The following is a 25,997-nucleotide window of genomic DNA, read 5'->3' as shown; positions in this document are numbered from 1 at the left end:
ATGGAACTCAATCAGAGATTGCAGGTTTTCAGTCCAAATGATGAAGATGTCATTGATATATCTAAAGTATAGCAAGGGTTTGATGGTGCCATCGTTGAGGAATTCTTCTTCTAAGTGGCTCATAAAAAGTTTGGCATACTGTGAGGCCATTCTGGTGCCCATAGTCCATGGTCTGAAGGAAGTGTTGGTTATTAAAAGTGAAATTGTTGTGTGAGAGGATGAAGCGTATAAAGTCAGAAATATCTTTGGGTCTGTACTCAGAGTTGTCATCTTGCTCTTGTAGGTATGTAAGGCAGGCTTGGATGCTGTCCTGGTGTGGGATGTTGGTAAATAAGCTGGTAACATCTATGGTGGCTTGGAGGGTGTTGTTGGGAAGGTAGTCTGTGTTTTTAAGTTTTCATAGAAAGTCTATAGTGTCTTGGACAAAACTTGCTCTTTGGGTAACAAGTGGTTTAAGGATTGATTCCATGAAACCCACTGGCTCTCACCCACTGATTCTCTCACCCACTGACTTCTCAATTTACATTTTCACTGCCTGGCTTGCATGCAGACCAGCCTCTGGCTTCTTTACTATTTGTTCCATCCAGGAAGAGCACATACCAACTGCAGATGCTTCTTCAGCCTGACCAAGGGTTTCTAAACCCGAAAGCTTGCTAAAAAATGTTTCCAACTATTTAGTTGGTCTAATAAAAGATATCAGATTTACCCAAAGAACCTTGTCAGCCATTGTGTATGCGTACATTTGGCCGTAGCAGGGGCAGGGAGTAGGGAGAAGAGGCAGGCATATGCCCCCCACCCAGCCTCCCCTGCCAGCACTAGGAGGGGGAGGGGAAGCCCCCCCCCCCAAGCCCAGCTCCCATGGGGGGAGGTGGCTTCCAATTTTTGTGCTTGTCCAGGGTCCCAGTACATATTAATCTGCCTCTGCACTTGCCACCGCCCTGCTGCCGATGCCGTCTTCATGTCAGGGGGCCCCAAAGTTGCCTTGCAGGGTTATGCTGAGATACAGGCAGATATCTAAGAGTAAACAAACAGAAGAAAATACCAAAACATTGACCTCTTTTTACCCTGTGCCTTCTATATAGGATGGCCATATGCCCTGGATGGGCTAGGACAGTCCCAGATTTTATAGGTTCTCTCAGCTTCCCATCCTGTGGAAAATATTTAAGCAAAAGTCCCTGATTGGTGGGAACCTGGGAGCCGTAGTGGTTGGGGCTGTGTGTGTGCTGTGCCATCCTATCTGGCCCTGCTCCTGGGGGAGGGGTGTGTGTGTGTGTGTGTGTTTGTGTGGCAGCGGGCTGGGCCAGAGCAGCTGTCAGGATGCACTGGGGAGCACGGTTGCTTTGTCACTGGGACTGGGGTGCCACACACTGCCTCGGTGGTTGTGTGCATGTGTCCTGGCACCCTTCCCCCTACATCCTGGATTTCCCTAAAGTAATTATGGTCACCATGCTTGAATCCAAAGATACAGTCCTTAGCCTGCTTCAAGGGTCTAAATCAGGGACAGGCAATTATTTTGGGTGGAGGGCCACTTACTGAGTTTTGGCAAGCCATCGAGGGCCTCATGACAGGCAGCCAGGGGCAGATAAATATTATTTTTTGAAATTTTTTAGGGGCCCTGCGGGCCAGAATGGTCTGGTGGGCCACATTTTGCCCACCCCCGGTCTAAATGCAAGGGTCTGGCTCTGAACCTGCCTGTCAGGGCCTCTTGCATTCCCTTGTTAGTTTACCTGTTTTACCCAGCCTGCTTGGCTGAGGGATTCAGCTCCTGTCTTATAGCTAAGTCAAATGAAGATCTGGCCTTGCTGTCTAGGCAGGCTTACATACATTTGCTGGTCTAGGTATTAAAATATGTCACCCCTTCATTTCTAGAGGGCTCATATTATACCAGTAACTTCCTTATCTCCCTCCCTAGGTGCAGATTTACCAGTACTTCTTGCATCCCTTTCAGACATGCAAATTTGCTAACCTGGTATGCTGTCCCTCCTGAATGATAGTTTGATCAGCTAGGGGTTAGGCTTCTTTTCAAATGTAAATGTTTCATAGTCTGGACAGACCCAGGCTACCTCTTAGCAGATTTGCATGGTGGATCAATGCATAATGCTATTTCTCATCCATTGACTCTTCTGTGAACAGTCATGGGTGGTGCATGTTAATCATCACCTTATTAACATGACCTTAGCTGACATACAAAGATGCATCAAAATTACATTTATTTCAAATACTATAACATATACAGATAGGAGAACAATAAAACTGAACACAGCTGCACACTAGCTACAGTTAGTGACCAAAGACCAAAATGGCAAACCTAATTTGGGAGAATACGCATGAATGCCACATGGTGACCCCCCTAACTTTGTCTTGGGGAAACTCCATTCAGTGAATATTGTGAAAAATAAGAGTAAAATTTTAAGTTATTTCTTTCAGTGGAACTGGCATCTGTGTAAAAGTGGCTGACATTCTAATTGTCATTAGAATTACCGTTCATCTCTTCATATAAAGTATTTTATGGTTTCTTAAATGGCTTGATAAGGGAAACTAACATAATGTGTTTCCCAATCTAATTTTAGTATTTTCTTTGTTATTTTCTAAATAAAATACATTTTTCCTTTCCTTAAATATAACCTTGTGGTTTCAGTAGCTTTTTATAATCTAATGTCTTCTTTTGTATAAAAAGAAACGAGTTATTTGTTTTTCTTTTATCCATCTTCATTGACATTTGTCCTTTATGTTCTATAACATTATATTTTCTGAATCAACTGAAAAGATTTTCTTTCTTTCCCCTTTTTTAAAGGCAATACTACAAATACTAAAGAGTTTTTAAATTAAGAGTTTAATCTTTTGTTTGTTGTGCCCAGTTCTCAAACTTTGGGTGATTGGCTGGTTGTCTCTCAGCACTTGCTTATTTTGTGGTCTCTCATGATGTGTACAGAAATGTATAACAGGTGTCTGTAGTTCCCACATACTAATGCAGATTCTCTTGTTTGACATTATTGTAAAAGAGGAGAACATTTAGCATTGGAGCAACAGTTGAAACCTCTCCTATTTGTCTCAGCTGATGAGCAGTACTTTTTTTCTTAATAGATTAAGCCTAAACCATTGATAACATTTTTTTTTCTGATAAATATACTGGGGTAGGTTCTCCAGTATTAATGATTTTATAATTAATGCATGCTGAGGAGGTGGAGTAAAGATGATCCAACTTTTTGCTTCCCCCTAGCCTGGGGCCACTGGAAGGCATTTGGTCTTTCAGTAGAACAAGGAGCAGCCCAATGTCTTCTATAAATTTTGCTGGCAGAAATAACCCTACAAGGATGTCTCCTTCAATTGAGGATTAGAAGCATATGCATTGATTTTTATTTTTGCTGGGGTGGGGGGCCCTAAGATGATAGACATGCGGAAAGTTTTATGAATTTCAGGTAACAACTCTCTTCCCGAGGGGGGGCAGAGTCCTTGGCCCCCATGTACTCAGCACCTATGATTAGAAAGATTACTACATGCTTCAACTTGTTTCTTTGTCTGTACATGTGGCCTAAATAGAAAATGTCACTTACAACTATTCTTTGAAAAAAAAATTGTGGGGAGCAACAGAAGCAGTGTGACAAAAATAAACAGTAATAACAGTGATTTGTTTTAAAAACAGTGATGTTGACATATATATTATGAAATAATTAAAATGAATTATTAAGGTGCTTTCACAGTCATTGGGACACTTTCTAATTACTACCTTGAAACCATGCTTTATTTTCAAAAGTTGATGTTTTTTGGCATTTCTAAATGCTAGCATATAATATCAATTAGTTATTTATGAGCGTGTGCAGGAACAATTTAATATTACTTTTTTATTATTTGCTAAATCAAACAAAATAAAAATGAGATGTAAAGGTTTAACTTGATTTCTGCTTATTTATTCCCACAATTATATTATGCAAAAGTTAACAACAAAATACAAACAACAATAACAATAAAACAAAAACAATAAAAGGAAATTCTAACATAAAACCTATGATTGTGAGGGAAATAGCGCATATGTAAAATGGCATAAGACAGGGATCCTGCTTTCTCTAATTTTTTGCTGAGTGGTGGCTGTGTAGCTATGAATTGTAATGAAGTAGACTAGCAGTGGTAGATCTATAAAGGGAGACTATTTTAGCACCAATCATGAAAAGTCAAGAAATCCTTTAACCTTTTAACTTTGAACAAAATGTTGAGTTTTTTCCCCCATATTTACTTAATGTAAAAGTGTATATTTTGTGTAAGAGATAAGTTTTCCTCAAATGTGTGAGGGGAAGAGTTGCCAAATGATCTTAAATGTGACCTGCAGCCACAGGGGTTTGAGGCCTGCTAAAATTTGACCTCATATTTTAATTGTTGCTGTCCAGAGACAGAGTTAAATGTGGAAAGAAGCTTTCTGGGAAGAGAATGTTTGGAGAAGAAAATGAAAATGCAGAGATTATATCCTCTAGAGGTTTGATAGAAACTGTGATAAACACAGGAGCTACCTTTCTCAGCTGACTTTACTGTTTTAGAATTTCATTCCCCACCTGCTGGCAGAAGGATTTATTACACTGTAAAATTACAAACTAGGGGTAATAAAAGTACTCTCCCCCACATATATAAAATCTTGTGGAAGTGAGGTTATTAATTTTTTATAGGTTCTCAAGTGGCAGAGTATCTTTAAGTGGTCTGTTTTAAAACTAGGTAAGGGTGTGTGTACATCTATCCATTTTACTAAAGATAAATGAAATTATATATTTGAAACAATATAATACTAGGAAAATAAGAAAAATAAAATGGAATTATTTGAGGAAGAAAATGAATTCAATCAAATGAGAAGAGTTTGAAATAAATTTAAGTATTGAATTTCTTGGCAATACATTTCAAACAAAAAGCTGTGAAGGGCAAAATTTCTTACTAGTGATTGAAAATCCTATTCTAGTCATCACTTAGGGGTAGACAGAGTATCCCCATAAGGCTTGTGATGTATTCTTTTTGAAGGTGAGAAATGCAAAAGCCTGTCAGCAATATTCACAGAACCTCTTTATTCAAACTGTCAATTTTGTGACTCCTATTCCTTCTCTTTCATTGCTTTTAGTTGTAATTATGAAGCTGTAATACTGCACGGGTATTTGTAGCTTGCAGCCAACTATATCAAGAAAAATTGTGACAAGTGGCAACTGCTTTCCTATTTTTCTTTTTTCTCCTGGGGGTGGTGCTGGCAGGAAGAAGATGCATTTTTTTCCCTCGTCTTCTTGCATTTTTTTCCTTCTGGGATTCTAATGAAGACCCCAAATGTAAATTAGCTATGATTCTCTTAATCCTGCTTTCCATCCTCTCAAGAAGTATCTTGCAGCGATTTAGTAAAGTGTAGGTTTTTATCATCAGAGTAGAGTAGAAATGGACAATCTGGTTCATATAAAATTAGAGATGGGGCCCAATTTGGAACAAGATTTAGGATTCCCTCAAACTCTGGGAATGTTTGTGCTCAAAACTAGGCTTTGTGGTTTAGGTTTGTATCTGCATAAAAAGAGTGATGCCTAATGAATGAATGAACTCTTTCTGTTGATTTGAGATTGAAAACATTGCCCCTTTGTCTCCAACATGCTTTCTTAAATGAGGAAGCAAAATTGTCCCCCACCATCTCTTTAGAGTGCCTAGGTACTGCTAAGTCAAAAACAAATACTCAAATGCATACCATATTTTCTCACACACAATATACATCATTCCCCCAAAATCAGCCCATCAAAACTGGGCTGTCTGTCTTAAGTAGGGAAGCTGATTTTCTGCCTGGGATTGAAGCACCCTGCTTTGATTCTTATTCCACAGAGTAGCAATTTTGGCATTACTATCAGGCAGCTAAGGGAGCCAATTAACTTAATGGTTCATTGTTCTTTACTCCAGAGATGTTAATGATCATCTCATTTTTAATTATCTTGATGTTCTGCTAATCATGCAAAGCTTTAGGGCAAATTTTCCAGCTGCTCCTGGTCTCTATCCTCCTATTTTGCAGCCTTGTAAACTCTTTAGCTTTTCCAAAATCACAGATCTAGCCATAGAGACCAGTCTTCAGGAGCCAGCTAGGTTTTTAGCTTTAGATAAGCAGTAAAAGGAGAAGTAGCTGACAATTATGCTCTGTCATGCTCCATGCAGCATAACTCTGAAAAAATCTTTTTTCTTCATTCTGTCGTTCAAAAACAAGGTGTGTATTATATTCTGGGATGTGCTGTGAAAATATATGGCACGTAATGAACTGGGTACAGCGGACATCAACATAGCAAACAGTGGTTCACAGCTGGACACATGCACCAGACAAAGTAAAATAAAACCTGTAACATTTTAAAAAATCCATGTTTTCTTTTATTTTGATTGCTGGATATTGTTCTTTATTTTTCATTTGACCTATCCAGTCTATAGGTTTCCAGAGTACTGGAACAAATCTGAACAGTTTCCAGTTTTAGAGTTTTTAAAATCTTTTATAGCAGAAATGAAGGGGGAGTCAGAAACTTACCCTTGTGTAGGAAACCAGCAGTCAGGCCCATGCGATATTTACATTTCACTAATGCCCTTTTTTAGAGAGCTTTCATGGAATCATTGTGGCACATAGTACTTTGTGAGCCATTTGTTTGAGGTAAATTCATCTTGAATGATTAGCCAAATTACAAATTGTGGACTTTTTCTCTCTAGGCACTATAGCTTGGGTGTAGTGTTTTATTATTATTTAGTTGATTACTTTGTCATTTGTTGTTGAAGGATTAAATCTAAATAGTGAATACAGTATTTGCAAATTTGTTTTGAGGAAAAACTGATGTTGATGGTCACCTTGATTTTTTCACTAAACAAGTTCTAGTATGTAGGCCAGTTGTTGAGAAAGCATCATCATCAACACACAAAGCTGAGGCTTGAGGGCAAAAACTGTATTGTTCTTATCAAACGGGGGTCACAGCTCAGTAGCAGAACAAAGGGGGTGAGGCAGAAAAATAGCAGCAGCTGTGCCACTGGCCCAGCTGTCACCACTGGCAATGCAGTCACTGATGCTGCCACATGCAGGCACTCAAGCACCCAGTTACATCTCTGTCAAAACCACCCAGTTACATCTCTGTCAGCTGTTTTGGGAGATCATGATCTTGCAGAATGAGGGAGGATGTTCAGTACTTTGGACCAGGCCTATGTAGAAGGTTTTGATGTAAGAACCAATACCTTGAGTTTAACTTGGTATATAACAGAATTTGTGAGCAATCAGATCTTGGGGCAAAGTGCTGTCTATTAGGGGTGTGCAAAGCGGGCCATATTGGATTCAGATTCGACCTGATTCAGGGGACAGCAATTTGATTCATCGATTTGGATCACTGTCCCGATTCAATTCAGCCAAATCTGAATCTGAAGATTCGATTCTGATTTGGAGAATCAGCGATTCAGCCATAGAGACGGCTTAAAAATTTTTTTCTACATACCTTGAGGTACCAGGTGTGGCTTGTGAATGCTGAGATGGTGGGGTGGATGGAGCGTCCCACAGGAGTGTGGGCCCCCCCGTGTGCTCAACGGTGGACCTGAAAGTGGACCCAAAAGTAGACCCCCTTTGCACTTCCCCTCCAGCCATGGGAGGACCCTGAGTGCCCCCCCAGATCCAGGAGACACCAGTTGCCAAGCCGGGGGGGGGAGGGGGGTCCCCAGCATGCTCCGCAGTGGACCAAAAGTGCTTCTGGTCCACTTCCGGGTCCACCGCCGAGCGTGCTGGGGACCCCCCTGCACTCCTGTGGGACACTTCATCCATCCCACCATCTCAGCGTTCATGAGCTGCCTGACACCTTGAGGTATGTAGAAAAAACATACAAAGCTGTGTCTATGTCCAAACTGTAAAATCCCTCTGAACTGATTTGGGGGGTTCCGATCTGATTCGGAGAGATTAAAGGGACTCCTCATTGTATACAGATTCGGAGATTCGGCCACCAAATCGGGCTGAATCTCCACTGAATCAAATCAGAGACCGAAGCTTTGCACAGCCCTACGGTCTATAGTATGAGCTGTTGGACGGTTGGGCATCCCTAGGCAAGAAGTTCAAAGATGGTGTAAAGTTATCCTTGTATCCTTCCCCCATCAGGTCTTGTGCCAGCTACAAACTCAGTGTTCTTCCCAAAGAGTTCATATTTTGCTATGTTGAGATGTAATTCTGAGTCAACCTACAATACTGTCCAGTCTTTATAGGACACAAGATTATTCTTAACTATTTATTAGAAAGAATAGAACACCCTTAAGTGTGAGGTACAGCACTCTGACACACACAGCCTGTGAAGCTTGAATCTGTCATTGATTTCCAGACTCCCTCAAGCAGTCCTCACCATCCATTTCAAGTATTCTTTGTGTAATTTATTTTCTACAGCAAGCTCACTGTGTCAAACTGCATTCACTTAAAATTGGCCACTCTTGTGGAATAAACATGAAAGATCTCAGAATTGTTAACTCTGAACACGTACACCAGGAAGCAACCACTTTTCTCTTTTATTCTGCAGTTTAAAAAAAATGCCTGTCTAGTTCACAAACAAACAAAACATATCTCAAGAGAAAGGAGTCTAGCTTTGCAAATTTAAGAGATTCATTGGTCAGTAACTGAGAGTCAGTGAAGTACTGTCCCCATTTAAAGATATTCCTGTTCATGCTGTGACACCACGCATCAGCAAGTTCTCCCAATGGAGATAGAAACACTTAGATTGGTGAATGAAACTCCTAGAGGAAGGAGCACACAGCACTGGTTGAAGGTTGCCTACAATACTGACTGACTAGCAGGACCCTTTTGCAATGCAAACCTATATGAGGGTGTCTGATTGGGCGGATGTCACTTCTAGGCTTTAAGTTGTAACACTGAACATTCCCCTGTAGCATTCAAGAAATAGTAGAATTCATGACCTTTTCCTCCTCCTGCAGAATCCATTTGCTGATACCTAATATGTATGTGAGCTAATCTTGGGATGATACCCATATTTCATAAAAGGGATTTGGCACAGGTATTATTCTATCATCCAGCTAATCAGAATTTGATTTTGGACAGTCTGTCTCCAAATCCCAGTTGAAATTAATCTTAAATAAATGCTGTAATAAAACATCATTAACTGAACAAAATCACAAATGAAACTCAGGTGCAAAAGGTCTCAAAGGCCATGTGGAGATGAATCAGTAAATCAGTGCAGTTTTATAAGTGTCATAAATATTGTCATGAGTAGGCTTTCAAATGAGATCAACTTTGCTTTGTCACTGATTAACTATAAATTCAGTTGAGCTATTCTAGTTGTCATAAATCTGAACACCCTAATAAAAATATGATGAGTAAGATGGAATGTATCATCTTCTACATTAAAGAAATAGCTCTTTAATTTTACAAAACTAGTTCAAAAGAAAAGATTCATTGATTAAAATCAACATCATTTTAAGCTTGTTGGCATAAAAGAATATTTGTTATTAAATAAAAATGTGATACTTACATATGATGGACAAGAGTCAAAGCTTTCTGAGAAACTGTAGAGTACAGCCTGTTCAAAGATATTGTGGACTTCTTTAACAAGAATTTTGTCTAGGTTTTGCTCCTGAAATGTGCTTAGTGAAAGATACTACTTATAGTTAACACAGTGCTGAAGAAGTAGGTTTTTCAGCCATAATACATGGTTTGGTATTAAACTGTGATTTGTCATCTTACAGGAAAATGCAGTGATTATTTACAGTGGCTTTTTACAAAAAATAAATGTAGAAATACCATGTGTCTGATTTAATAACCACAGAACTATCCACAACAACTGCACTGCTGCTTCCTACTTGAATGTTCAGCCCTTGGAGCAATGAAAATGAAATTACTTATCAGTTTTCAGAGTGTCTGTCCCTTTATATTTCATTTTTACTCTGAATGTTTTTTATGATGTAGACATCTGTCTGCTAGAAATTTAATCAGTACAACTAACTCATTTCAGCCAGCCCTGATCACTTAATCTAAATCCAAGAACTAAAAAGGATACAAAAACTCCTACCTTTAAAAATAAAACAAAATTAAATCCCACCATTATCACGTCCTTAGATCATTTTTTTTCACTGGTTGCTAGGACTTACATTGTAGAATTCTTACTGAATATGCCCCAAGACCTGCTATTATTACCCATTTTTTCTGAAGTTGACCAGACAGTGAAGGTTTGTTCACAATTGTAGACAGACTGTATTTACTCCCACCACCCGGGTGAGAATCTGTTTGTGGGCAGTACTATACAGGAACAAAACTAGATACCTTCTCTGCTTGGCAACCCTTAACATTGTCTACCCAGATGATACAATTCAACTATAAAATTGTTTTACCAGTCAGCAAATGCTGAACACCACCCACATTGCCAGCTAACAGATGGTCAAGTATGACTTAAGTTTGTTGAATTTTACTGCTTCATTTTCTCAGGTTCATAACTCAGTGAAAAAGCCATGAAGGCAAATATCAAGTAAATGTAACATTTGAGGTACATGCCACAATCTTTATAAACAGCTTTATAATTACCTTACGTAAATGAATAATGTTACTTTAATAATTCCAGTGTTCTCCAAGTATAAGGAAATGTTTATTTAAAATAGGTTGTATTCTGATGGTGTGAATATCAGTGATTTTTTTCAACCACTTCTAGATATTGGTAGGCAAAATTATTCTGTAAGAAGAATTCAAGGTTGTACTCTACTGCCAGTTGGTCTTATAGTTAAAAGGCGGGGGAGTGGGGTGGGGAAAGACCAGATTAGTTATCATTTTGAACAAGAAACCTTTATACAGGGACTAAAAGGCAAAATGAATTCATTAACTTCAAGTTGCCACCTAATTGAATGAGGCCACTTTATTTTTAAAATGAAACCATTACAAATTCTGTATGTGTTGTGTGGTTCAGTGTCCTCTCAGTGATCTTCAAATTCCTGGTATAAAACTCTTCTCTTCTAAATGGCAAACCCCCTGACTCACCATGTTCTCTGTGTGTGAAGCAAGGTTCTTCCCTTTTATCTGTATCATCAGTAACAGATGTTATTCAGGCCGAATCATACACAATTTAAATCCTTGTAACTCCCTTCATCTTACTCCTTACAATTCATTGGTGCTGATGGAGTTAGGTACAGATGACTGCTTTGAACTTATTTACTAAGTTTGATTACATTTGCAAGAAAGACTAGAATCTATTTCACTGACTTATCTGTATTTGTTCCTGCATTCCTAATGGGATTAAAAGGTGGTGGTGAGAGCTGATTTTTGTCTTCAAGCAGTAAGTGTCACTATGAATAGACACAGCTGTAATACATGATAGAGAAGTGCTCATAACTGTCAGCATTCAAATCTAAGATGTAATGTGACACAGAATCCCAAGTGGAGGACAGATTACCTTCCATGCACTTTTAATAATTCGCTTCTTGCCAAGACTACTAGTAAGGTTGTAAGAACTATTTGTAGAAATGTTGTAATTTGGACTCACTTACTGAGAATAGGCTCAGACTACTAAATTTCACAGTTGCAACAATTTCAATCACTGCAGGACTGCACTGGGCCAGATTTGAAACATAAGCTTAAATAAAAAAGGTTTTGTGTTCCATTGTTAAGTGGACTATTAGCTCAACAGATTAACAGAAAGATCCTTGTTTAACATGAATACACTGCCTCTCCTTGTCAGAGCCTCAAAAACCATTGTAGTATATAACTGGTTAGTCAGCATCAACAAAGGATAATATGATGTGTATACCTGTTGCGTATATGCATAGAAATCCCAATTTATGTTACTTGTTATGAAGGCCTAGTAATTTAAAGACGCATTGCCACTTTAATTTGGCTCAATATGGCCCAAAAGTAAATTTAAAAATAATACTTTTATTTACTTACTTGTCCTTTGAATATTTGGAATCTTTAGAAGTCACATATTCATATTTTCAGCCTTCATCCACAACCCCAAAGGTTTGATTTTTTTATTTTTTTTATTACTGCCAGAAGACGTATCATCCCCTAGGGTATGCCAGGACCTTTGCCTTCAGGGAGCTCACAATCCAGTTACTGTGTTGCCATCTTCATGTGTATGGATGTAGCCAAGTTAATATGCAGAATCATCATTTTCCTCTGCTCAGAATGATGATTCTATGTATTAACTTGTCTATATCCACTGAATGAAGCATAACTAAAAACCACCTATAAAAGAAATCAGTATTATTCGCTAATACAGTGTGTTCTCCCTGTGCTTATACATGCCATCACCAAAACTGAAAGAAAGTGGCCATCTAATCCTCACCCACAATTTTGTACCTTTTCTGATCAATTTCATCAGAAAAATAATAAGCACTCTTACTTCCCTGCTGCATGCCCTCAACTACAATTTGCTATTTCTTTTTGGATAACTGTTGTTATCTTTGAAGTGATATATTTAAGGCACCCCTGCCCATTTCTTCTCAAAACCTGTCTTGTTGGGGTTTTTTTCTCATTCATGCCATTTTTCTAGCAATTTACTTCATCTTGATCTCTAACAACAACTTTAACTCATGCACTGCATATTTAGTGCCAAAACATCTCAAGGCACTTTACCACAAATGTCAGTGGCTTCATCACACAGTTGATAGTTCCAGGTTCTAAACTGCAAGTTGAAAATAAAGGGAAAAACAAGTGACTTTTCAGGATGATTTTTGAAGTGGAACTGTAGAAGTATCCATGACATCTCTGTACAGGTAGTTTCAACAAGATGCTAAATAAAAGAAAGTACCATGGATGTTACTTGACGTGTATCTACACAAAGCTAAGTGTCAGAATACCTCAACTGGCATAAACTGTTTCCCTATTAAAGCAAGAGGGTTGTTTTAAATGGAGAGGAGGAACACCTGGAATCTGATTAGCAGCCAGTTTTAGCTCAGTTAAATTAGGTTCTTTTACCATCTGCTCCAGGGGTAGGCAACCCCTGGAGTATGGGTGCCAGAGTGTGGCACGCGAAGGCATTTTGCTTGGCATGAGCACCTTGGGGCAGACGGCAGGGAAGAGGCCAGGGCTGCACTGCCACAACAAGGATTGGGCCCTTCACAGCTCCCCTGCCATCTGCTCCTGACACACCAACACCTTACAAACCAAGCTTGCAGGTGTTTTTTGGTCCAAAAATGTTGCCTACCCCGATCTACTTTAAATAAGGATTTTAGCAGAGACTTTTTTCAGCTGTAGCCTGTTGATTGAGGATCCAGCAATAGCAGAAAAACTAGATTACTATAGTCTAAATAAGATAAAGCAAGGGATATTGATTTATCATAGAATAGCAAAGTCACATCCTGTGTTATTCTTAATATTGAAATAATAAATGTTGTCACTATTATTTGTAATGCAAATGCTGGAATAAAGCAAAACGTGTATGTTAAAGTGATTAAACATATTTCTTTCACTTCTTACTCTATTTAAACTGAAATGCAACTGTATCTTACAAGGAAAATATGAATGCAATAGCCTGTTTTAATCCATTAAATCAAGACTTGCTATGAAGGGACAAGTGAACAAATATTTAAGCAAGCAATATTAGGAATAGAAAAACTATATTATTGAAATAGCAAATGGCATTTCATACAGTACTCAGGCAGCGAGGGATATAAATGCTTCCATTTATAAGCAATTATATGTGCTATCAAAATACATTGTAGAGCAGAGTGAATAATTAGCTACAAATAATTTATTTCTTGCCTATTCCTATTTGAACTGTAATTAAAAACATGCAGATTATTTCCCTCCCAAACATATTCGCTGTGCCCATTTATTGACAGATATCTTTTTGAGCTTTTTAATATGAATATTCACAATTTGACCTATGTTGTTCAACTATAATTGGTCAAATTACATTTCATGATTTTGAGTCTTCTCTGACTGGATAAGCAGGTCAGCACTACTGAAATGAGTAAATGCTTGTCCTTCCGTAATTTAAAATTCTGTTCCCCTATACAGTATACTTTGATACATGGCCTGGAATTTGCTTTCTGCAACCATTTTGCTAGTCCAACTATATTTCTTTAAAAAAAAAAAAAATATATATATATATATATATTTATGTATATATATAAATATTTATTTATTTATTTTGGTTTGTTTTGCACTGATCAGCAAGCTGTAATGCTGTGTGTTTCTTAATGTTTTGTGGAAATGTAGCCAATTATCAATAGCTAAAGTTATGATATATCTTGATATTGTCGTATGCAATTTGATGCAAAAAGAATACTGCACTTGAACTTAAAATGACACTATCCTTTGTTTTGTAAGAAATGGTAAATGAGTGCCGCTTCTGTCCTTTGTTTATATGCTAATCTTTTAGTATTTTTTCTACTTGATCTTCTTTTCACCCTTTAGAGAGTATTAACTTGCATTTATTGTCATATAGCCCTGAAGTTGTAAAGAGTGAACCATATGGAGAGAAGGCTGATGTCTGGGCTGCAGGGTGCATCCTTTATCAGATGGCAACACTGAACCCTCCTTTTTACAGCACCAACATGCTCTCTTTGGCAACTAAAGTATGCTGGTTTGCTAGATCAGTCTGCATATTTATCTTGGCATGCATCTTATGAGTCCCTCACTCCCCCAAAGTTCACGTAAAAGATTGTAAGAGACAGGCTACCTTGCTGTATAGAAATGTGAATGAGTAGAAATGAATCTTCTAGCAGGATTGCTGTGTTGACATTTAGACTTAATAGGTAGGTTGCTGGGCTGCTAACAGTTGCACTTTTTAAACAATATTATGTTGTTCCATTTAAATTAGCAGTGCATTTTTAATTTCATCCAGTGCTAGGACTTTAAGATTCTGAACATTCTTACAGTTCAGTCGGTCTGGATTTGCTCTATGGTTGTGCACTACTCACAATCTACTTTAGAAGAGGGATGTCAACAATAAAGTCTTTGGGTCAGATTGAGCCCACAGAGTCCTATCATCCCACCAGCTGTGTTGTCTGTGGGTCTTGGACAGGCCCTACCAATGCATGCAGCATAGACTGGCCCTGGCCCTGGCCCTGGCCCTGGCCCTGGTCCTATGCACTCCATGTTGCATGCAGAGCCAGTTTAGTCTGCCCTGCATGGGGCTGGACCCAGCATGCATGCTGCATGCAGCATGAAGGGCCAGTCCAGGGCACATGCTGCATGTGGCGCACAGGGCAGTCTGGGGCATTCATTGCATGCAGCACCCATTATAGCTGGGACCTGTGTGCTGGATCCAGGGCTGGTCCAGACTGAGCCCATAGAGCAGCCCCACACACCAGATCCAGCATGCAGGGTTAGACTGGTGCAGGAGTCTCATGCGGCGAATGCCCCAGCCATATCTGCACACTCCGTGCAGCAAGTAGAGCTGGAGCTATCGCAGTGTGTGGGGCTGGTCCAGGGCATCCACTAGCATGGGTGTGGTCTCTGGGCCCGATCTGGCCTGTGGACTAGCCCTACACCCCTTCATTTGGCCCATGGGGCTGGGACAGTGTAATACCCCTGCCCTAGCACATTGTCAGAGATGATAACATTTTTTGCAAGTGCAAATGTCACCATGATACTGCAGTTCCTTTTCCTACAGTTATTTTATACATATACTAGTCTGAGCATCTGATAACAGACATTCTGCATTAGAAGATATGCCCCAAACTTCCATTATGAACTTGTGCTAGTGATGTAATACCTGTCATGTTTTTACAAGGAAAAACATTAATCACACACATTTCCTTACATATAATGGAATAATTTTCCTCTATTCACTCTAGACTATTTGTTTTGCAGATAGTAGGGGCTATGTATGAACCAGTGCCTGAAGGAGTCTACTCTGAAAAAGTGTCAGTTACCATTAAAAGGTAATTACTCATGTAGTTTTATTTCTGTATCTTGCCAGAAAGGTTCTTTGTTGGATTCAATTTCATTAATAAGGATGGCAATGTGACAACTTCCTGACATTAGCAACCTTCAGTTTTCAACTCTGAATGTTTAAAGGGCTTCAGATTTAAAAAAGATAGAGATCTGCTCTCATGGCTAATACTAGACATGCAATAGGTGAGACTTGCAAGCGTGTGGCATTGTGGTCACCGTGTTTATCCTAGACTTTTGGAAACACTTATTCTACATGGAGGTGATGATCAAACAAATGAATCACAGCAATTTTAAAAAGAGGTGGGGACATGGTATGGAGCAAGTGAAGTATGGTAAGTGTGTCTGCTCTGATCCCATATAAGGGTAAGTGAAACCGCACAGTTTAGCTGTAAGTGAAACTCATGAATAGGATGGTGGTGCCTAAATACCTTTTTAGATCTGAAGTTACTGTATTTAATTTTAATTTACTGTAGGATAAGATTAGGGACATAGATAGTGCTTCAGCTGCTATCTAAAAATTCACTGTAATTTGCTTCCTGGGCAAGTACCCTAATTTTAGGCTTTCGGACCAAAGATGAGTGATCCTTCCCTCTTTCCCCACCTTATTGCTAATCGTGATCTTTTTCAAATGAACATTTCAGAGACTTGCATAGAATGTATACATTTTTACAGGTAGATTTGAAATTACATGGCCACCAAGTTCTATTGGATCACTTTTAAGCACATGCAGATGGTTAAGTTTAGTTGCATAGGGTTAAATCTGTCAAAGTGGCACCTAATACTACTTTCCTGTCTGGAAGGCAGAATAGAATTTGGCCAAGCCCTAAAAGTTTACGGTTAAGTGCTACTTAGTGCTACTTAAGTGCATAATAGACAAAGTGGAATTTTGCTTAAAGGCCCCATGCATGTGCAAAGACAAGAACCATCCAACTGGTTTCAGTTTTATCCTTTTTGCTGCCCAGCATAAGCATTCATAAATACAAACCAATTTGTTAGTGGCATAAAACAGATATCTGGGAATAAGTGATAAAAATTCATTACTGTGCATGGGTGTTTCATTGGATTATGAATTTTTTCATAGGTGCTTGACCCCTGATGCAGAGACTCGTCCAGATATAGTAGAGGTCAGTTCGGTGATATCTGATGTGATGATGAGGTATTTAGATGGCTTATCCACCTCCCATCTTACCTTGGAGAAGAAGCTAGAGCGTGAGAGGAGACGTACTCAGAGATACTTCATGGAAGCTAATAGAAATGCAGTAGCTTGTCACCATCAGCTTGCCATCTTATCGCATGTGAGTAAATGTTAGAGCTTTTTTTGTCTATCATATTATCCTTTACCTGTACATCTCGGACTAATAAAGCATAATTGTTCCTAATTTAAATTTAAACTAAAGGGTTCATCGTTTTATATCAGATAGATTAAAAATTCTTACAGGCTTTTGAATTTATTTTATACTTTATTTATTCATTTTCTGGGAGCATACAAATACAGTAACAACTATAATATCTTAAACACTAGCATCATTCTGTACTGAAAATGGAATGAAACAGACTAGAATATGAAGGCTCTTGCATATTTTATAGAATATCCTAACATTTAATTATGTATGCAGTCTTGTAAGTGGCTGGCAAATAGCACAATCCACACTTGGTCAGAGTGGAACAAATGGATAATCCTGTGCATGATTCATGAACAATGGCACCTAGAAAATGGCACCTACACAAATTTAATTTTTAATTACAGGTTGCTAGATAAAGAGCAGTGATGCTGATAATGTATTTGCTAAGCTTGTCTTGCTATCTGATATAGTTCTGTAGAAACATCTTTCAGTTCTTTCATTTGCTTGAGGCTCTGTTTTGTGAGCTCTTGTAGCTCTTAGTCAAGGATTGCAGTGTTTTACTTAATTAAGTAAGCTCAAATATATACTTGAAGAAATTACTGAAAAAAATTATAGCAAAAAGTTTTCTACCGTAAAAGCTCAGAGTAAAAAAGTGTATTAACTCAAGAATAAAGTCAGTTTATGGTAATGTATACAGCTGTCCTGGTCGGCTCAGTAATCCCAGCTCTCTGAGGAAGGCAGTCTTCAAATGTTCTATTATTTGGGCTTGTCCTTATATCTTCCACTGAGGATTGTCTGTGTCCTAGAAAAATAGTGACAAGCATTTCTAGCCCCCAACAAGTACATTTTAAAAAAATCTTTCCTTCTCATTTCTCAGTACATAGTTTCATGGAATCCCATAACTTATTTTTCCTCAGTTTTCTAAACCATTGCTTCCATTGAAATAGACTGGGTCAGATTATTCAGAGTTCTCCCATATTTTCATTTTCTGTTTCCCTGCTCTAATGGAAGGCCTGTATGTAGTTTCCTTTTGCCCCCAGTTATTTCAGATTGTACATTTATATCTGGATGGTGGGGCATACTCTCTGCTCTGGTCCATAGGGCTAGGCAGGAAGGATTCATTAGAATCAGAGCTGGAGTCCATTGTGTAGCCAGGAGCAGAGAAAAAGCAAGATGGAAGTGGAGGCCAATAAATTAGACAGCCTGGAGGCCAGTTCTGGGGCTGAGGCATGCAAGCTGTAGTCATACTGCCTAGAGTTTAATAAACTTTGTAAAGAAATCAGCAACTTCTCCATTAATTCATATCCTCAACTCCATTGGAATGTGCTTCTATATGGTGATAGGACAAGATAGAGATACAAAGTGTATTTAGTGGTAATGGAATAAATAAATCCAATTTTGGAATATAGGGTACGTCTACACATGGCACTGTCACCATAGTGATGCGCTACAGTGATATAACTTGTCACTATGGCAAAGTAGTGTCAGTGCGCACAAACTGATGCCGATGCTATGTCGCCATAGCAATGAGCTACCTCACTATAGCGTGTTGCTATGGTGACGTAGCTGTTAAAAATAAGCCAGTGTGCCACTGGGACGGCCCAGTAACGGCTGTTACTGTGCTGTCATTTAGTATTTCCTACAGCAATTACTAAATGACAGCGCAGTAACAACTGCACTGCGGGGGGCACATGTAGATGCACCCATAATATTTTCTGATACAAAACATGATACTTTTGGGCTATGTGATATGTGGGACCCTGAGTATAATCATAATAAATAGTAATTGTAGCAATAGTAACATAATAATGCTAATAATACCTGGCTCTTATGTGACACTTCTCATTAGTAGATGCTAAAGTACTTTTATTAGAAGGAAGTCGATATCATTGTCCCCATTTTGTAGATGGAAAAATCAGAGCAGAGAAAGGAAAAAAAGCTTTGCCCAAGGTCACTCAGTAGCCTGTGACAGAGTAAAGAATGCAACCCACATCTCCTGAGTCCCAGTCCAAACCAATCTTAACTTCCAAGTATTGAAATACTGACAAATGAAACATTTTCTACTATTTTCACCTTTCCTTTTATAAACTTAGATCACTAAAAGAATTTGGGAGTTAGCTACAGGAGCTTGACTTCCAGACACCCAGGTTTGACCTTAGTCTGGTAGTTAACTGATGTTTACTATATTTGACTCAATAAGTCTAAAATGAGTCAGGTATATTTTTGTTTTGTTACTCAAGCAATACATATTTAATTACATGGTCTCTGTCCATTGCTGTTTAATATTGTATATGATCTAGAGATTTGTCCATTTAGATTTAATGCTTAGAAGTCCTTAGGAAACAAATATATTCACACATCCTGCAACATATAAATATGATGTAATTTTTCTAATAAGATATAATTTAAAAGATCAACATTCCACCACCAATTGAGGACAAAACTGAAATTTTTACTAAAATGTTGCCTCTGAAATGTTTAGGTGGTATCTCCAGCCTTGTAGTATGATAAACACTGTGAGTGAATTCTGTACACTTTGGATGTATGCCTACTTTGTATTAATCTTGACCCTCATTTCATACAGAGCCAGGTGAAAAATAATACAGCTAACTAATCCTTTTTTACCTTCTGGTATCCTGATTAGCAAGGTGTCACTTATTTCCCACTTTTCAGTGTATTCTTTGTTTACTGTCACTGTTTTCCTATGTCTACATTTGGATTTGTGCATTTTGGAGTGTGGATATATCTCTTAGTTACTGGGCCAGGTAGCTGAAATACACTGGGCTTTTCTTGTACATGTTACTTCTTACACCAAGAGCATTTTAGCTGGATTTTCTTGGTGTTGCACCTGGAAACAGAACAGAAAACAGCTGCACAGCTTCTGGTTCAGGAAGTAGTATATGCAGAGTGGTGTGGCACGTTCCAGCATGGGGGTGCCTGATAGAGAGTGGTATTGACGTGACTTTAGTGCTCACTGTTCCACTATATTCTACGTTTCATTTCATTGGGAGCTGAACTTGATTTATTTCTGTATTAATTTTGTAATTTTAATAAGCACTTCTTTATATCGAGCTTCACGTGCTCAAGTATCAGAATCTTTTGAGATTGATTTAGAAATCTCAGAATAACCTGGAAACCACAACACCAATCTTAAAATGCATTGGGACCTTTTTGTACTTCCTCGCCAACACAAAATAGTCCTTAAATTAATGCAACCAGCTATGAAAATATTACCTTAGCATAGAGAATCAGCAGTGACAGGGACCTATGATCACACATATTTTGCTTTCCCTTCGGACAGCAAAGGGAACTTGAGCCTGGGCTCAACTGGACCCCAGCAATCCCTGGTTTCTCTATCTTCTGCTGAAGCCATTGGCAGTTGGTATCATTAAAAGCAGCCCTTAGGATATCCTCTTTATATAGGAAAATGGGACAGGCACAAAGATAGTGCAAGCTCAAGGGAGCACAAATAACTTTAATTCCACTGTTGCCATGGAATTCTTCTTCATCCTCAAATTGAGCTGTGCACTGCACAGCCACAGCTGTAGAGCTGACCCTAGGTAGAAAAATTTTTCTTCCTTCAAAGTTTCATCATTTACATCACAAGGTAAAACTGTAATTAGCAAATCAGTTGTTTGTTTGTTTTTTAAATCTTGTTAGCTAAGAAACACAAATTAAAAATTGGATTACTTTAATATTCATTTTTTATTTCCTGTTTGCTTGTGCCTAGATGTATTTTCATTTGACCAGGTCATTCAGATTAGCATGCATAAGCATTACTCACTGAGGGAAATTAAATTAAATACAGTTTCAAACAGTCATATACCAGCTTTATAAAGTATCTTTTAAAGATTCCATGTCTACAAGGTAGTTTGTTAAAGTATGTTTCCAGTGCTTTCTGGGAGACATGCCTGACTCATTTGTACCAAATCCAGATATGCAGTAGTGAAGTTGCTCTGGAGGGGTCTCCTGCAGCCACTTTCAAAGCCTTTGTCTCTGATGCTTAAGGATAGAAACAGAATTTACCTTTTGTCACAAAGAGGAGTCTGCCATACCACAATGTGGCCATGACAAAAATTTGTAAGAATTTGTGCCACTTCATTGCAGCAGATGTCTATTTGCTTTATGGTAGAAGAACACAGGCAGCCTGGAGCTACCTGTGCTATTTCGCCACCCAGGCAGGCGCTCCCTGGGCTTGAGGGGCCAAGTCCTGCATGCCTGAGAAATTTCTGCGCAGGATCAGACCTCTCAAGCCCTTAGATTGCCTACCCAGCTTTCTCTGCTCCCTGAGACATGCCCCTGACAATATCCGGGGTGCAACTGGAAGCAGGAAGCTGAGATGCTCTGTTGCAGTTCCAGGGCTAGGGTCGGCAGTCAGCTGATACGCAAGTGATTGACAGCCCTAGCCCCAGGACCACACTTGAGTGTTGAATCCATTCTGGTGTTCTCCAGAGCTGAGACTGCTAGTCACTTGATTAGTAGCCCCATCCCTGGGGACCCATACCACATTGGAAAGTTCTGGTTTTCCCTGCTTCCAGAGACGTGCCCTCAGTATCTCTAGGGCACATCTCTGGAAACAGGGAACATGTTGCCCCTTGTCCCACAAGATCAATGGATGCGACAACAAGCAACCTTCTACACAGGTCACAGCTGATCTGCTTCATTTGGCAACATCTCTTTTTAGTCTGAATATACCAGCTTCTGGGTTTGGCATGTGCAAGTGGGAATAGATTGGTTGGGTGTGTTTGGGAGCAGGTACTCCTGACAGTGCCAGAGATGTGGTGTAGTAATACCCTTCTTGTTTGAAGCAAATAATGTATTTGTTTTCAAATCATTCAGAATACAGCAGGTTATTAATGTCATAATAAGTATAATCCAACCCTTAGTTCGGAATGTGTAAAACTTGCATTTCTTGGAGCACATTTTCATGTGAGACAGCTTGCTTAAACACTGATGCACACAATCCCGATGCCTTTTATAATGAACAAGGGCCATATAATGTCTTGAAAATCTTGCCCTCCATACATTGTTATCTTCTTCCACCTTCTGCTTTATTGATCTCATCCTGACACTTCTCCATTTTGGCATTTAAGTGTTTCATATCTGAACTGCATTTTAACAATTGGTAGCTATTTCTGATACGCTGCAAGGAACCAGGAAAGATTGCTTACCTATATATCGTGTAGTGTGCTTTTATCTCTCAATATACTTTTACAGTATTTGCGAGGAAAAAAATCAATTGTGAAAACTGTTTTTGCTGGCATTATTTTTAAGAATTCTTGACTGTGATATAGCAACCATTTCCTGGGTTTTTTTTAATTTGTTAGCTGCAAAAATATATGATCAAGCTATTAAGGGCAAATAAATTAATATATTTCATTCACGAACACTTTATTAACCTGTTCAAGTGTTTTCCTATAGTTTTTATACTAGTATCATTACCACTCTGTAATTAAGATCTTGGACACACATTACTTTTGTAGCACTATATGTACCCTTATAGCACTACAAAAACCTAGTATGCATGTGTTCAGTATGTCTGTGATGTTACAAAGATGGTGGATCTTTTTCAAACAAGAACTTCTCTTAGCACCATATATAGCATGTAGCATTTTGTAGTACTACATGTAGCATGTAGAGAGTTATATCCAGCACTTCTGGGGGTTTCTTGGTCCCCCAGCATCCCCTAGCCCTCAAAAGGGAAAGGAGGGAGAGTGGCTGCTTGCTGCAGTGGCTGTCACAGAGCTGCTGCTCCTTTGGGGGCTCTGTTGCTACCACCATCACAGCAGAGACTGGTACCACTGCCTGTGCCAAGGGGTGCCTTTGCCATCAGGATAGCTTGGACAGCTTACTGTCATAGTAATGGCATTAGCAGAGAGGGCAGTTGCTGCTGCCAGGAGCAACAACAGCTGTCAAAGACAGACCCTTCCCTTCTGTCCTCAGGAGCAAGGAAATAATGCCTCCTTACTCCCACTCTCCTTGTAGGTAGAAGGAGGGAGCTGTCTTTGACAGCTGCTGTTCAAGGACCAGGACCTGGTCCTGTAGCAGTCGTTGTGAAAAACAACCTGCTTTCTTCTGTCTGGAGCAGCAAGTGTTAAACATAGTCCCTTGTTACCCACAACACTCTTCATCCCCTCTCGCCCAACTCCGGTGGGCAGCAAGTAGGTTGTTTATGACAGCTGATCGCTGACAACCTGCCCCTTTCCCTGGTACAGGAGAATAGCAGGCTGTCAGTGATCAAGGCATGTTGACAGCATCATGTGGGGTCAGGAAAGCAAAGGAATAGCCCCCAATTGTCACCTGGTTAGAGAGGATACTGCTGAATCCTCTCACAGTAACACTGTAGCACTCCAGCCAGGATGCCGTGGAGTGCCCCTCTAGTGCTCTTATTTTTTGCTGAGGCACTGTAGCACTACAAATGAATTAGTGTTGTAGGCCCCAGAGTATTAATTATACTCTTCTTCCATTTTTTAGGGTAAGGGGAAAAAAGTGATTTACTCTGTGCTGAAATATGGTTAAAAGAAAAAAAAATCCAAGTCCAAGGGCAATACCTTTTTTTATTATTAAATCTTTCTTTTATTTTTCAACCATTGGGGTTTCTGTCTATATAAGCCCCAGGAAAAACAACATAACATGTTTTGTAATGGTGTATTTCTAGAATTTGGAATTGAAAGAAAGATAATAATGTACAGATCCATTCCCTGAAAGCATTATCTTCTGGAAGTGCTCAGATCCTGTGCTGATGCAGGCCATATAAGCACTCATAGATATTGCGCGCATCAGATATTCCAGTGTGGGAAAGGTGATGACTATATGGAGGAAAAGGAGTGAAATTAGACTCCATGGGTTAACTCCACAGAAAGCAGGAGTGTGGGTTACTTATTACAGAGTTTTTAAACAGAAAAAGATAGGATAGACTTTATTTAGCTTATCAACTTAAAAAAGTCTTATGTTCAAAACAGGGCGGGGATCTAATTTTATTTGCCAGGTGCTTTTCTTCTAAGTCAAGTTGAGACAATAATTTTCAACATACTTTCCCATCTTTTAATAAGGTCCATCAGAAAGATAAGGCCAGACAGGATATTGCATCTGATTTTGGGGGCTACAGGACATAGTAAAGAGCCTTCCTATCAATTTTGATTCTCCCAGATCTCTCAGAGGTAGAGTGAAGTGCTATACCCAGGTCTAAAATTGTTGTCTCTGGTGGATGGGATTACAGTAAGTAGGGGTTAAATACAGACTTAAGGTGCTCTCAAGAAATGCATCAAAAGATTTAGGTTTTACAATGAAAAACACTCAACAAGGTGAGGATCTTTGAGATGATTTTGTGTTCAATCCACATGATTGACACAAAAATGAGGGATTCTGGATCTCGTAGCCTAGGAACCACAGAAACTGTGGGCCACAAATGGAGTATGCTTGGTGTATAAAAGCTTGCTTTCTTCAGTATCCAAAAAGTTGGGGAAATACCAAGACCAGTTTTAATCTCTGGTAAGAAAGCCAGGAAGCAGGAAGACCTCTGACCTTTCCCAGAGGAAAGAGTTTAAAGAAAAAGTCTGCATTGGAAACCTGTTAAGTTGATTTGAGAACTGTAGAGTGAAGAACCATTTGGGAAAAGCTCCTTGATAAGAGAGGTTTTTGCCCAAGGGCTTAGACTTGTCTGCCATGTGTTGTGTAGGAAGTAAGATGCACCCACTGGGTTTCCAGCCAGAATACATTTATTGGATCCTCCATCCTGCTTATAGACTTATCAGTATTTGAATATTTCTTTGCTAACATAAATCTTAAAGGACGCACGTTTCTTCTCCCCTGTCACCTTCATTGACATGGATCCCAGGGTTTCCAAAATTAATGGAGCAGTCCTTTAAGCTTTTTGAGGTATTTCTTAAAATGGTAATTTTTTGACATAATAACCAAATACAGACAGCCAAAAAGCCTGAGGCTCAATCTTCACAGGTTAGTGTAAGCTATGTATATTGAACCAATAAGCAAGTGAACAGACATTTACTTTTGATACCAGAAATGCAGCTGCATGTCTGCAGTGGTTCAGGCTGCAAGTTGGGGTTTGCTCATCTTTCAATTTGGCTGGAACAGACAGCCTTGCAGGGGAGGTGCAAAGCATCCTGGGATGCCGGGGGACTGTGAGTTAACTTGAAAATGGAGGGGATCTGGCATAGAAGTTCAATAAACTGATTTAACCTAAATCAGTTAAGTCTGATACTATATCTATCCAGGTTTATCTTAAACTGATTTTGGCCATTTTGAAAGTAGTTCATGTGCACTGAACTTCTGGCCTAAGCACAGACATTTGGGGAGGTTAAATCAGGTAAGAAATGGCTGCCCAATTTAAACTTAACTTGTCCCAGTGCTGACCTTACACTTACAGACCAAGTCTCAGTGGCCAGCAATTAGTCTAAACCTCTACCTGTACAGAAGTTCCATGTACACAAACCTATCTAAAAATTGCAGAATCTGGATCTATGTAGTATCAGACTCATTCAGTTTTGTCAAACTGGTACATGGAAGTTCTGTCCATTTTCTCTGCTCATCCCTGGGGCTGGGAAAACACAGCCATTGGCCCCAGCCCCAGAGCTGTTCTTTTCACCCTCTCTGTATGGGCTATTTTTTGCCCCCTGGCCCCTTGCTCCCCCTCCCAGCCAGCCCTTTCAGCAGTCACCCCACAAGCCGCTCTGGATGCAGTCACTTTTATCAGTGTTCGCTGCTGCCAGAGCTGAGCAAGTAAGTCCCAGTAGGAGGAGGAGTGGGAGGGATGGGGATGTAGGTTCACTGGTGGGGTCAGGGGGCTAAAAGTAGCCCCTGATTCC

At 39.4% G+C, this 25,997-nt stretch overlaps 1 protein-coding gene across 1 annotated transcript in view; it reads left to right on the top strand.

Annotated features, from left to right (window-relative positions):
• NEK10 (NIMA related kinase 10) overlaps positions 1-25,997 on the top strand; it is a 189,868-nt gene that overhangs the window by 104,036 nt on the left and 59,835 nt on the right. The window contains exons 24-26 of the mRNA XM_006022187.2: positions 14,376-14,505; positions 15,746-15,816; positions 16,911-17,124. Of these exons, the coding sequence (XP_006022249.1) occupies positions 14,376-14,505; positions 15,746-15,816; positions 16,911-17,124 (415 nt within the window). The remainder of the gene's footprint in view (positions 1-14,375; positions 14,506-15,745; positions 15,817-16,910; positions 17,125-25,997) is intronic.

This window comes from Alligator sinensis, unplaced genomic scaffold (genome assembly GCF_000455745.1).
Source record: "Alligator sinensis unplaced genomic scaffold, ASM45574v1 scaffold181_1, whole genome shotgun sequence".
Taxonomy (NCBI): domain Eukaryota; kingdom Metazoa; phylum Chordata; order Crocodylia; family Alligatoridae; genus Alligator; species Alligator sinensis.
This window is presented reverse-complemented; position numbering and strand designations above follow the sequence as displayed.